Here is a 13,062-nt window from a genome sequence, read left to right on the forward strand (position 1 = left end):
GTGAGACAGCGATCCATTTGAAGGGATGAGGGTGGTGAGACAGCGAACCATTTGAAGGGATGAGGGTGGTGAGACAGCGATCCATTTGAAGGGATGAGGGTGGTGAGACAGCGATCCATTTGAAGGGATGAGGGTGGTGAGACAGCGAACCATTTGAAGGGATGAGGGTGGTGAGACAGCTATCCATTTGAAGGGATGAGGGTGGTGAGACAGGATCGCTGAGCCTTAGCTGAGTATCTGGGTTGTTCAAAATACATGTTTTTTCTCAAAATTTACATCGACTCTGAATCGCCGCCATTGTCATTTTTGGGTGTCGGTGCAGGTAGTTACAGGATTATAAACCCTTTCTACACCCTGCTTCTACACCTGCATTGCTTGCTGTTTGGGGTTTTAGGCTGGGTTTATGTACAGCACTTTGAGATATCAGCTGATGTACGAAGGGCTATATAAATAAATTTGATTTGATTTGATTTCAGAGGCCATGGTCACGCCCCATTTGGCTCCCTATTCCCTACATAGTGCACTCCTTTCAGCCGGGGCCCATTGGGCTCTAGTCAAAAGTAGTGCACTATATAGGGAATAGAGTGCCATTTGGGACGTGATACAGGAGTCCTTGGGCTGCTCAGATGAAAGCAGTACCAGCCCCTCACTCTCTTCCCCTCTCTGTTAGTCCACACTGCGGGAGCACCTGACCATGAGGCTAATCTGACGCAGCGTGTCCAAACAGACAGGAGAAACAAGTTGGTGAGCAGAAGCATGACAAACGTGCCCATACTGTCAGTGTCAATGAGTTCTGCACTTTCACCATCATAAAGCCGGTTTTTAGAGCTGGAAGGTGTCTTGGTCAGCATATTCCGGTACGGTATCCTTTGGGAACGGTTGATTTTGCCGTCTATATCGAATACAAACCAGCCACAATGTCTTATATTCTCCTCAGATTGAATGTGAAGTATGTGGATTTTTGTGATATACATGATCTGATACCGTAGGGTTTTACAGGAGACTTTTAACAGTGTTGTTTTAGAACAGATTCCACATGTAGTGAATCTCCATACTGAACCATAAGGCTGCTACAGCCCAGCTCCCTCATAAGACTCCAACTCCCAGCATTCCACATGGTCCAGTCTACTTCCTCGTCTTGAGATGAGTTGCTGTACTGCACAGTAGAGTAGAAAAACAACGTCATAAAACAGTCATATCAACTGAACAGTCACAATGATACGAAATGATTGTCCTGTTGGTTGACAGGGACAGTTCAACCTCCGCCCGCACTGGTGATTGAGAAGAACGTGCATGGTTCGGACCTTGAGAGGACACACCCAGTTCAAGGGTCTGCCCGGTCGTTAACACAGCTCCCCCTCACTGTAGCAAAGTACACACTCAATAGAGGAGAGGAGAGAGGAGAGGAAACGGTGAAGGGTCTGGGGTGCAGGAGTGTTTCCAACTTCCCATAGAGAAGAGAGTTGGAGGGGGGGGGGGGGGGTCCTGTCTCAACTGTGGTGCATATAGTTCCTGCAAGGTGAGTCGGGGTGGAAGGGGTGGTCGTATTTGCCCAGGGGTGCTGGGTAGTAGGTGGTGGTGTAAACGTTATTCTGGGGGAGAGAGGGGAGGGGCGAGAGGGACGAGGGGAAGAAGTTGCAGCTCTCGTCCGGGAGAAGGTTGTTCTTGTTCAGCGTCTGTGGAAGACAGAAGGAAACAGAACAGGGGGTGTTCAGTAGGTGCAACATGGGAGAAAACGTTTCTAAAGGCAGGAGGCGCTACCTGATCTCGTCCAATGAGAAAGCTCATTTTTGTTTCCAGTTCCACTTCCCTGCAACGCCCTACTGTACCACCCACTAACACTCAGGGAGAATCTCTCTCCTCGCCTCCTTCTCAAAACCCATTGGTGGAGGAGGTCAAGGGGCTTTGGGTTTTGAGACGGAGGCGAGGAGAGGACACAAGGAGTATGCAATTGAGATTCTCTCCCACAGTTACATCATACTGTATCTTCACACACAGACCCGATCAATCACACAGAGATAGTATAATACATAAAACTGTATCAACAAGTAGACACGATCAATCACACACAGATGGAGTACCGATCCCTTTAGGGGGTCTCAGACAGACAAACCATGGTGGTAATCGCTGGTAACCATGGCGAGAGGCAGACACAGGAAGGACATGAGGGATGGTTTGTGTGTGTGTGTGTGTGTGTGTGTGTGTGTATGAGGAGAAAGCCAAAGAGCAGACGTTAGTTAATTAATTCAAGTAATGGCTCGATTAATCAAACACAGCTGTGTGAGTCTCGCCCTCCTTTCTGATAGGTTAACAGGCTAATGAACACATTAATAAAGAGTGGGAGGCAAACAGATGGTATATCACTGGGACATCACAAGGGCAGGACGGACGGACGGACACGGTCTCTCTGCCATTCTACCAAAGAGCAAAATAGGCACACTCAGACAATGACTACAATGACAGACAATGAGGACTACAATGACCTGACCATTTGAGGTCTGATATTTGGTATTTGAAGCAGACCTATGTTCAAATAATATTTACTTTCTTTCAAATTCATCATCTGTGCTTGATTGGGCTCGCCTGATGCAATGGAACCAATGGAGTAGTTCCAAAAGTGCAAACCCCACCCATCTGGCACTCCAGGCAGACTTAATGAAAAGTATTTGAAAGAAAACCAATGTTATCTATCTGAACCTGCAGGTCTGACTCTACCCTAACGGATTGTTCCATTCCCTGTGTGTAAGTGTGTGTGTGTGTGTGTGTGGGGGGGGGGGGGGGGGGTAGAAAGAGTGGAATACTCCACCTTGAACTCCATGGGGGTGTACTTCTCGTTCTTTGGCGTCGTGTTGCCCTTATAGCTGAGGTGGTTGGGCGTGGTGGGGTGGATGACGGCTGACTCCTGGGAGGGCTTGTGGAGTCGTTGGCAGTAGGCGTAGACCAGGACCGACAGCCCCACCGCTGCAAAGAAACACAACGCTCCCGTGGCCATCAGGTGGAACAGAGAGAAGGCTGCTGGGAGGAGAGAGAAAGGGACAGAGTTTGGTATCATTGGTATTATTTACTACATCATCATTGATTTAATATGTTCCAATATGTTTGTTTTGGCAATGTAGTCTTGTTCCCTAAAAATTGTGAGTTCAAACCGGTTTTGAAGGCTAAGTGCAGCTAAGCTAGTGATCAGACCTGGTTTCAAATACTATTTGAAATCAGTTAAAAGGCCTTATCTGTGCTTAATTGAGCTTGCCTGGCTAAATGGAACATTTCTAAAAATGTGAACCCTGGTCATATAAAAGTATGAACCCTGGTCATATAAAAGTGTGAACCCTGGTCTTGGAAAGATTACAAATAGTATTTGAACCCAGGTCTACTCGCAACATTGCAATAGCTCCATAATGTTTTTGTCATGAGAGGATCCGCTCAAAAGACCAAGAATCATACTGAAATCAAAGCCTTGTTCACACTGCACGCCTTAAGACTCAAATTAGTTATTCTAATCTGTTTTGGAATACTGACTGTCCAAACAGCAAGTTACAAGTGACCAAATCAGATTTGTGTGTGTTCAGACAGCAGTAATTTGCTGATGTTGCTATGCTAGTTGTCATAGTAACGACGGATGTGTGCGTGGTGGTGTAGCCTGATTGGTGGTGCTCGTGCTTCCTATCACTCAGAAGTTATCTAGCAAGCTAAGGTGACAACAATGCCTCCCTGTTGTTTTGAATGTTCAAATTCATAGAGGGAGAACACTTTTTTTTAAACCTCAAAGGATAACATGATCCAACTTTCAAAACTAATCCTTTTCGGCTAGCCACAGCCGTCAGCTAGCTAGCCACAGCCGTCTGCTTGCTAGCCACAGCCGTCAGCTAGTTAGCCACAACCGTCAGCTAGCTAGCCACAGCCGTCAGCCAGCTAGCCACAGCCGTCTGCTTGCTAGCCACAGCCGTCAGCCAGCTAGCCACAGCCGTCAGCTAGCTAGCTGTTTAGCTTTCTAGCACATTCAGTAAATTGTTCTTAAATTAACAAGCTAATTAGCTTCCACATGGTCTTGTCAAAACTGTCAACCCACTAGTTAGTAAGCAACAATATTTACCAAATAAATCAAATTTGACCGTTCAGACAGAAGTTGCACAGCCAGGAATCAGATTCGCATCTGATGTAGGTGGTTTGAAATATGGCTTGAAATATTTGATTCCATGTACTTTTTGGCTGTTCAGACTGCAGGAAAAAATAACAGATTCGGACCGGATATGGAAAAAAATTGAATTTGAATCACTTCAAACTGCCAATGTGAACAAGGCTTTATTCAATCAGATCCGCTTTAGCCTACATCCACATAGTGGTTGTTTTGGCAGTGTTAGAGTTGGAACTGCGTTAGAGCTGTCAGACCCACAAGCGGCTCCTGGCATCATTCCTAAAGCAGACATTGCCATTGGCTGAACGGTGTCGCATTAAGAGAAATCCCTTGCAGCCTTGTTTAGAAGTTTTAACACTGGAATGTGAGATGTAATCTACACCTTGATTAGGCTGATAGAAATCCTCATTATTTTTGTTTAATGATTTTTGATTTGAGAGCAATTATTTCTATACATTCTACACTTTGTCATTGTGAACTTGTAATGCGAGTGGGACGGGGTGTGGCTTCTGGACAATGATCAACAGCAGCTGCTCCCTGATTTGACAGCTCCAACACAGTTACACCTCCGACACCGCCAAAATATCAGCTGCTCCCTGATTTGACAGCTCCAACACAGTTACACCTCCGACACCGCCAAAATATCAGCTGCTCCCTGATTTGACAGCACCAACACAGTTACACCTCCGACACCTCCAAAATATCAGCTGCTCCCTGATTTGACAGCTCCAACACAGTTACACCTCCGACACCTCCAAAATATCAGCTGCTCCCTGATTTGACAGCTCCAACACAGTTACACCTCCGACACCGCCAAAATATCAGCTGCGGGTATTTGCTATCGCCCGTTAACACTTGATCTGATTGAATCTAGGCCTAAAGCTTTTAGGAATGATAGCATTGTGTGGAATCAGGGTGGCGATGGTTCGTTTGTGATTCAACGGGAGTGGGAAGGGCGTAAAACAAGTGGAGAGGGGGGAAAAAGGGGGTGGCGAGAGTCACGCTCCATGTCCTTGGGGTCCCTGTAACCCCCCACTGGGATGGGGGAGGGGAATCTCGTAAGTCACTTACCCCCACAGCGCTGATCGTTATCCTGTCCAGGCAGAACGACTGCGGAGAAACAGAGTTTGAGTTTGAGTTTATTTTTATTTTTACAGGGACAGTGCACATTAATCAACGTTTCAGTAAAAGTGCCGGTTTTAGCCAGCCGGCTAATTTTCAACCGCAGTCCCTGGGCAGGTTATTAAAAACAATTACAATATAGACAATAGCAGCATAGAACAAGCAAGACATAGCAACATAGGACAAGCAAGACATAGCATACAGACAGAGCAACATAGGACAAGCAAGACGTAGCATACAGACAGAGCAACATAGGACAAGCAAGACGTAGCATACAGACAGAGCAACATAGGACAAGCAAGACGTAGCATACAGACAGAGCAACATAAAACAAAAAGCAGCAAGACAAAATTCATAAAAGCAACAAAGTGTTTCCACACCTCACAAGCTACAGACAACAGACAACATGGAAAGCGGCAACACACAGCTAGGGACCATGTTCACAAATCTGATTGACCTTTAGCCATGTCTTCAAGCATTTTGTGAAAGTGTGATATGTGGTGCAGTTATGTGTGTCTGATGGCAGTGTATTCCAGACATGAGAAGCTCTCACAGATAATGCAGATTTACTAAAGGTGCTTTTCCTTAGGGGAACTATACAGTCACCTCTCATGGCAGACCTTGTGGATCTGCTGCCATATGTCTGGGTTTTCTGTTTAACAAAAATATTGAGTGGAGGGGGAGCCAGGCCATTAAGGATCTTGAATACAAGACATGCGTCGGTGTATTGCACAAGATTTTCCCAACTCAAGAGCTCATGCTTTCTAAGAATGTGACAATGATGATGGCTATTGGGCTTCCTATCAAGCACTTTGAGAGCCTGTTTGTAGACAGACTGAATAGGTTTTAATGTTGTACAGCAAGCTTGGGCCCAACTAGTCAAGCAGTATGTTAAGTGGGAGAGAGAAAATAAGATAGAAGAAGAGGAAAGACATAGGGAGGAACCGAGAGAGAAACAGACTGTTACTGCAATGCACAATTCAACCAGCCAGTAGAGTCAAAGCTCCCCACAATCACATAGTATCACTTTCTGCAGCAAAACCAACCAAGCACTGCTCATAAAGTGATGGTCAGCTGGCTATTTAGCAGTGTGTTCAAAATGTTGGGGACTGACCTGGCACCTCGGGGGGCTGGCAAGGCCTGCTCGCGGTGGCATTGCCCTGACACAGGCTGGGGTCTGCCTCCCGTTCCCCACACTCCCTGCTGCGATGCTGCAGCCCCTCCTCGTCACACTCCCCCCACTCTGACCACGGCAGCCGGCCACCTGGAGGAACAGCAGATGAGGAGTGGAGGGGGTTGGAGGAGAGGGTGGACGGAGACAAGAGAAGATGATGAGTTGTGGTACCACTATAAGTCAAAGTAAAGCCACAGTGAACTCAGCATAGCAGCTACATAACCTTAACATGACTTATGCACCAGCATTTAAATGAAATGACTTACTTTGAATGCTGAACATTTTGAAAACAATATTTGTATGAACGAATGCTGCAAATATGTGTACCTGTGCAGGATATGATTGAATGTTGTGTACCTGTGCAGGATATGATTGAATGTTGTGTACCTGTGCAGGATATGATTGAATGTTGTGTACCTGTGCAGGATATGATTGAATGTTGTGTACCTGTGCAGGATATGATTGAATGTTGTGTACCTGTGCAGGATATGATTGAATGTTGTGTACCTGTGCAGGATATGATTGAATGTTGTGTACCTGTGCAGGATATGATTGAATGTTGTGTACCTGTGCAGGATATGATTGAATGTTGTGTACCTGTGCAGGATATGATTGAATGTTGTGTACCTGTGCAGGATATGATTGAATGTTGTGTACCTGTGCAGGATATGATTGAATGTTGTGTACCTGTGCAGGATATGATTGAATGTTGTGTACCTGTGCAGGATATGATTGAATGTTGTGTATCTGTGTATGACTGAGTGCTGCATATCTTTCATCTGTGAATCTGTTCATTCTGCATACCTTCACAGGTGTGTGTGTTGCACAGGGCCTCTTCAGTGTGCAGGCCGATGCAGATGTCACCTCCGTTGGCGGGGGCAGGGTTGCTACAGGTACGGGTACGCTGGTAGTGCCCACCTCCACAGGTGGCGGAGCAGTGAGACCATGATGCCCAGCACGACCAGGTTCCTTTCACTGGACACACACACACACACCAAACTTTTATAGAAAATATAAACGGTTTATTTCCTATAGTCCTTCACAGTCAGTATACAGGTTGAAAAGGGCTGATTTGGACACTGATAAGCACCTACATTGGAACACAGTGGCTGTATAGTAACATGTTATACAGCTCTGGCTCTGCGCCTCACAGCTCTGTATGGGTTTCGACTGACAGACGTTCTGAACTGACAGACGTTCTGAACTTGTGCTCCTCGCGCAACAAGAAGTTGCCCCCCATCCCTCCAGATAATTAGGCAACTTTTTCACATTTGTTGTTGTCTGAGTAGGGGAATGCTGTAAATTACAAGGACTCGATGTATTTTGAAAGAGGATACGTTGAGAATTATAATAAATACCGCTTTAACGTCATACAAGCCAAACACCCGTGAGTCCAAATGCGAACTTCACATTTCCATATCATAAAACTCATGTCAGATAGTGTCAACGTTTATGATCACTATGTTGACGTACAGTTAGTTACAAGATGACATGGTGTTATACCCTGGGTTGTCCTGAACAGAATGAGTCTATGTTAGTTACAAGATGACATGGCGTTATACCCTGGGTTGTCCTGAACAGAATGAGTCTATGTTAGTTACAAGATGACATGGCGTTATACCCTGGGTTGTCCTGAACAGAATGAGTCTATGTTAGTTACAAGATGACATGGCGTTATACCCTGGGTTGTCCTGAACAGAATGAGTCTATGTTAGTTACAAGATGACATGGTGTTATACCCTGGGTTGTCCTGAACAGAATGAGTCTGTGTTATACCCTGGGTTGTCCTGAACAGAATGAGTCTGTTAGTTACAAGATGACATGGTGTTATACCCTGGGTAGTCCTGAACAGAATGAGCCTATGTTAGTTACAAGATGACATGATGTTATACCCTGGGTTGTCCTGAACAGAATGAGTCTGTGTTATACCCTGGGTTGTCCTGAACAGAATGAGTCTGTGTTAGTTACAAGATGACATGGTGTTATACCCTGGGTTGTCCTGAACAGAATGAGTCTATGTTAGTTACAAGATGACATGGTGTTATACCCTGGGTTGTCCTGAACAGTATGAGCCTGTGTTAGTTACAAGATGACATGGTGTTATACCCTGGGTTGTCCTGAACAGTATGAGCCTGTGTTAGTTACAAGATGGCATGGCGTTATACCCTGGGTTGTCCTGAACAGAATGAGTCTGTGTTAGTTACAAGATGACATGGTGTTATACCCTGGGTTGTCCTGAACAGAATGAGTCTGTGTTATACCCTGGGTTGTCCTGAACAGAATGAGTCTATGTTAGTTACAAGATGACATGGCGTTATACCCTGGGTTGTCCTGAACAGAATGAGTCTATGTTAGTTACAAGATGACATGGCGTTATACCCTGGGTTGTCCTGAACAGAATGAGTCTGTGTTAGTTACAAGATGACATGGTGTTATACCCTGGGTTGTCCTGAACAGAATGAGTCTGTGTTATACCCTGGGTTGTCCTGAACAGAATGAGCCTGTGTTATACCCTGGGTTGTCCTGAACAGAATGAGTTTGTGTTAGTTACAAGATGACATGGTGTTATACCCTGGGTTGTCCTGAACAGAATGAGTCTGTGTTATACCCTGGGTTGTCCTGAACAGAATGAGCCAGTGTTATACCCTGGGTTGTCCTGAACAGAATGAGCCTGTGTTATACCCTGGGTTGTCCTGAACAGAATGAGCCTGTGTTATACCCTGGGTTGTCCTGAACAGAATGAGTCTGTGTTATACCCTGGGTTGTCCTGAACAGAATGAGCCTGTGTTATACCCTGGGTTGTCCTGAACAGAATGAGTCTGTGTTATACCCTGGGTTGTCCTGAACAGAATGAGTCTGTGTTATACCCTGGGTTGTCCTGAACAGAATGAGCCTGTGTTATACCCTGGGTTGTCCTGAACAGAATGAGCCTGTGTTATACCCTGGATTGTCCTGAACAGAATGAGTCTGTTTTAGTTACAAGATGACATGGCATTATACCCTGGGTTGTCCTGAACAGAATGAGTCTATGTTAGTTACAAGATGACATGGTGTTATACCCTGGGTTGTCCTGAACATAATGAGCCTGTGTTATACCCTGGGTTGTCCTGAACAGAATGAGTCTGTGTTATACCCTGGGTTGTCCTGAACAGAATGAGTCTGTGTTATACCCTGGGTTGTCCTGAACAGAATGAGTCTGTGTTATACTCTGGGTTGTCCTGAACAGAATGAGTCTGTGTTAGTTACAAGATGACATGGCGTTATACCCTGGGTTGTCCTGAACAGAATGAGTCTGTGTTATACCCTGGGTTGTCCTGAACAGAATGAGTCTGTGTTATACCCTGGGTTGTCCTGAACAGAATGAGTCTGTGTTAGTTACAAGATGACATGGTGTTATACCCTGGGTTGTCCTGAACAGAATGAGTCTGTGTTATACCCTGGGTTGTCCTGAACAGAATGAGTCTGTGTTATACCCTGGGTTGTCCTGAACAGAATGAGTCTGTGTTATACCCTGGGTTGTCCTGAACAGAATGAGTCTGTGTTATACCCTGGGTTGTCCTGAACAGAATGAGTCTGTGTTATACCCTGGGTTGTCCTGAACAGAATGAGTCTGTGTTATACCCTGGGTTGTCCTGAACAGAATGAGTCTGTGTTATACCCTGGGTTGTCCTGAACAGAATGAGTCTGTGTTATACCCTGGGTTGTCCTGAACAGAATGAGTCTGTGTTATACCCTGGGTTGTCCTGAACAGAATGAGTCTGTGTTATACCCTGGGTTGTCCTGAACAGAATGAGTCTGTGTTATACCCTGGGTTGTCCTGAACAGAATGAGTCTGTGTTATACCCTGGGTTGTCCTGAACAGAATGAGTCTGTGTTATACCCTGGGTTGTCCTGAACAGAATGAGTCTGTGTTATACCCTGGGTTGTCCTGAACAGAATGAGTCTGTGTTATACCCTGGGTTGTCCTGAACAGAATGAGCCTGTGTTAGTTACAAGATGACATGGTGTTATACCCTGGGTTGTCCTGAACAGAATGAGTCTGTGTTAGTTACAAGATGACATGGTGTTATACCCTGGGTTGTCCTGAACAGAATGAGTCTGTGTTATACCCTGGGTTGTCCTGAACAGAATGAGTCTGTGTTATACCCTGGGTTGTCCTGAACAGAATGAGTCTGTGTTAGTTACAAGATGACATGGTGTTATACCCTGGGTTGTCCTGAACAGAATGAGTCTGTGTTATACCCTGGGTTGTCCTGAACAGAATGAGTCTGTGTTATACCCTGGGTTGTTCTGAACAGAATGAGTCTGTGTTAGTTACAAGATGACATGGTGTTATACCCTGGGTTGTCCTGAACAGAATGAGTCTGTGTTATACCCTGGGTTGTCCTGAACAGAATGAGTCTGTGTTATACCCTGGGTTGTCCTGAACAGAATGAGTCTGTGTTAGTTACAAGATGACATGGTGTTATACCCTGGGTTGTCCTGAACAGAATGAGTCTGTGTTATACCCTGGGTTGTCCTGAACAGAATGAGTCTGTGTTATACCCTGGGTTGTCCTGAACAGAATGAGTCTGTGTTATACCCTGGGTTGTCCTGAACAGAATGAGTCTGTGTTATACCCTGGGTTGTCCTGGACAGAATGAGTCTGTGTTATACCCTGGGTTGTCCTGAACAGAATGAGTCTGTGTTATACCCTGGGTTGTCCTGAACAGAATGAGTCTGTGTTATACCCTGGGTTGTCCTGAACAGAATGAGTCTGTGTTATACCCTGGGTTGTCCTGAACAGAATGAGTCTATGTTAGTTACAAGATGACATGGTGTTATACCCTGGGTTGTCCTGGACAGAATGAGCCTGTGTTATACCCTGGGTTGTCCTGAACAGAATGAGTCTGTGTTATACCCTGGGTTGTCCTGAACAGAATGAGTCTGTGTTATACCCTGGGTTGTCCTGAACAGAATGAGTCTGTGTTATACCCTGGGTTGTCCTGAACAGAATGAGTCTGTGTTATACCCTGGGTTGTCCTGAACAGAATGAGTCTATGTTAGTTACAAGATGACATGGTGTTATACCCTGGGTTGTCCTGGACAGAATGAGCCTGTGTTATACCCTGGGTTGTCCTGAACAGAATGAGTCTGTGTTATACCCTGGGTTGTCCTGAACAGAATGAGTCTGTGTTATACCCTGGGTTGTCCTGAACAGAATGAGTCTGTGTTATACCCTGGGTTGTCCTGAACAGAATGAGTCTGTGTTATACCCTGGGTTGTCCTGAACAGAATGAGTCTGTGTTATACCCTGGGTTGTCCTGAACAGAATGAGCCTGTGTTATACCCTGGGTTGTCCTGAACAGAATGAGTCTGTGTTATACCCTGGGTTGTCCTGAACAGAATGAGTCTGTGTTATACCCTGGGTTGTCCTGAACAGAATGAGTCTATGTTAGTTACAAGATGACATGGCGTTATACCCTGGGTTGTCCTGAACAGAATGAGTCTATGTTAGTTACAAGATGACATGGCGTTATACCCTGGGTTGTCCTGAACAGAATGAGTCTGTGTTAGTTACAAGATGACATGGTGTTATACCCTGGGTTGTCCTGAACAGAATGAGTCTGTGTTATACCCTGGGTTGTCCTGAACAGAATGAGCCTGTGTTATACCCTGGGTTGTCCTGAACAGAATGAGTTTGTGTTAGTTACAAGATGACATGGTGTTATACCCTGGGTTGTCCTGAACAGAATGAGTCTGTGTTATACCCTGGGTTGTCCTGAACAGAATGAGCCTGTGTTATACCCTGGGTTGTCCTGAACAGAATGAGCCTGTGTTATACCCTGGGTTGTCCTGAACAGAATGAGCCTGTGTTATACCCTGGGTTGTCCTGAACAGAATGAGTCTGTGTTATACCCTGGGTTGTCCTGAACAGAATGAGCCTGTGTTATACCCTGGGTTGTCCTGAACAGAATGAGTCTGTGTTATACCCTGGGTTGTCCTGAACAGAATGAGTCTGTGTTATACCCTGGGTTGTCCTGAACAGAATGAGCCTGTGTTATACCCTGGGTTGTCCTGAACAGAATGAGCCTGTGTTATACCCTGGATTGTCCTGAACAGAATGAGTCTGTTTTAGTTACAAGATGACATGGCATTATACCCTGGGTTGTCCTGAACAGAATGAGTCTATGTTAGTTACAAGATGACATGGTGTTATACCCTGGGTTGTCCTGAACATAATGAGCCTGTGTTATACCCTGGGTTGTCCTGAACAGAATGAGTCTGTGTTATACCCTGGGTTGTCCTGAACAGAATGAGTCTGTGTTATACCCTGGGTTGTCCTGAACAGAATGAGTCTGTGTTATACTCTGGGTTGTCCTGAACAGAATGAGTCTGTGTTAGTTACAAGATGACATGGCGTTATACCCTGGGTTGTCCTGAACAGAATGAGTCTGTGTTATACCCTGGGTTGTCCTGAACAGAATGAGTCTGTGTTATACCCTGGGTTGTCCTGAACAGAATGAGTCTGTGTTAGTTACAAGATGACATGGTGTTATACCCTGGGTTGTCCTGAACAGAATGAGTCTGTGTTATACCCTGGGTTGTCCTGAACAGAATGAGTCTGTGTTATACCCTGGGTTGTCCTGAACAG

The 13,062-nt window shown here is 45.4% G+C and overlaps 1 protein-coding gene across 2 annotated transcripts in view; it reads right to left on the reverse strand.

Moving 5' to 3' along the window:
• Positions 1 to 471: 471 nt before the first annotated feature.
• The window catches only part of LOC110527256 (semaphorin-5B), a 106,860-nt gene continuing 94,269 nt past the window's right edge, over positions 472 to 13,062 (reverse strand). Inside the window, exons 18-22 of one of the 2 annotated variants that reach the window (XM_036982412.1) lie at positions 7,233 to 7,403; positions 6,369 to 6,518; positions 5,204 to 5,242; positions 2,807 to 3,012; positions 472 to 1,676 (exon numbers count right to left, since the gene is read on the reverse strand). In XM_036982412.1, the coding sequence (XP_036838307.1) occupies positions 1,491 to 1,676; positions 2,807 to 3,012; positions 5,204 to 5,242; positions 6,369 to 6,518; positions 7,233 to 7,403 (752 nt within the window). In that variant the 3' untranslated portion in view covers positions 472 to 1,490. Of the gene's footprint in view, positions 1,677 to 2,806; positions 3,016 to 5,203; positions 5,243 to 6,368; positions 6,519 to 7,232; positions 7,404 to 13,062 lie in introns of both variants that reach the window. The other variant, XM_036982411.1, reaches the window with a different exon arrangement.

The sequence above is a fragment of the Oncorhynchus mykiss genome, chromosome 7 (genome assembly GCF_013265735.2).
Source record: "Oncorhynchus mykiss isolate Arlee chromosome 7, USDA_OmykA_1.1, whole genome shotgun sequence".
Classification (NCBI taxonomy): Eukaryota; Metazoa; Chordata; class Actinopteri; order Salmoniformes; family Salmonidae; genus Oncorhynchus; species Oncorhynchus mykiss.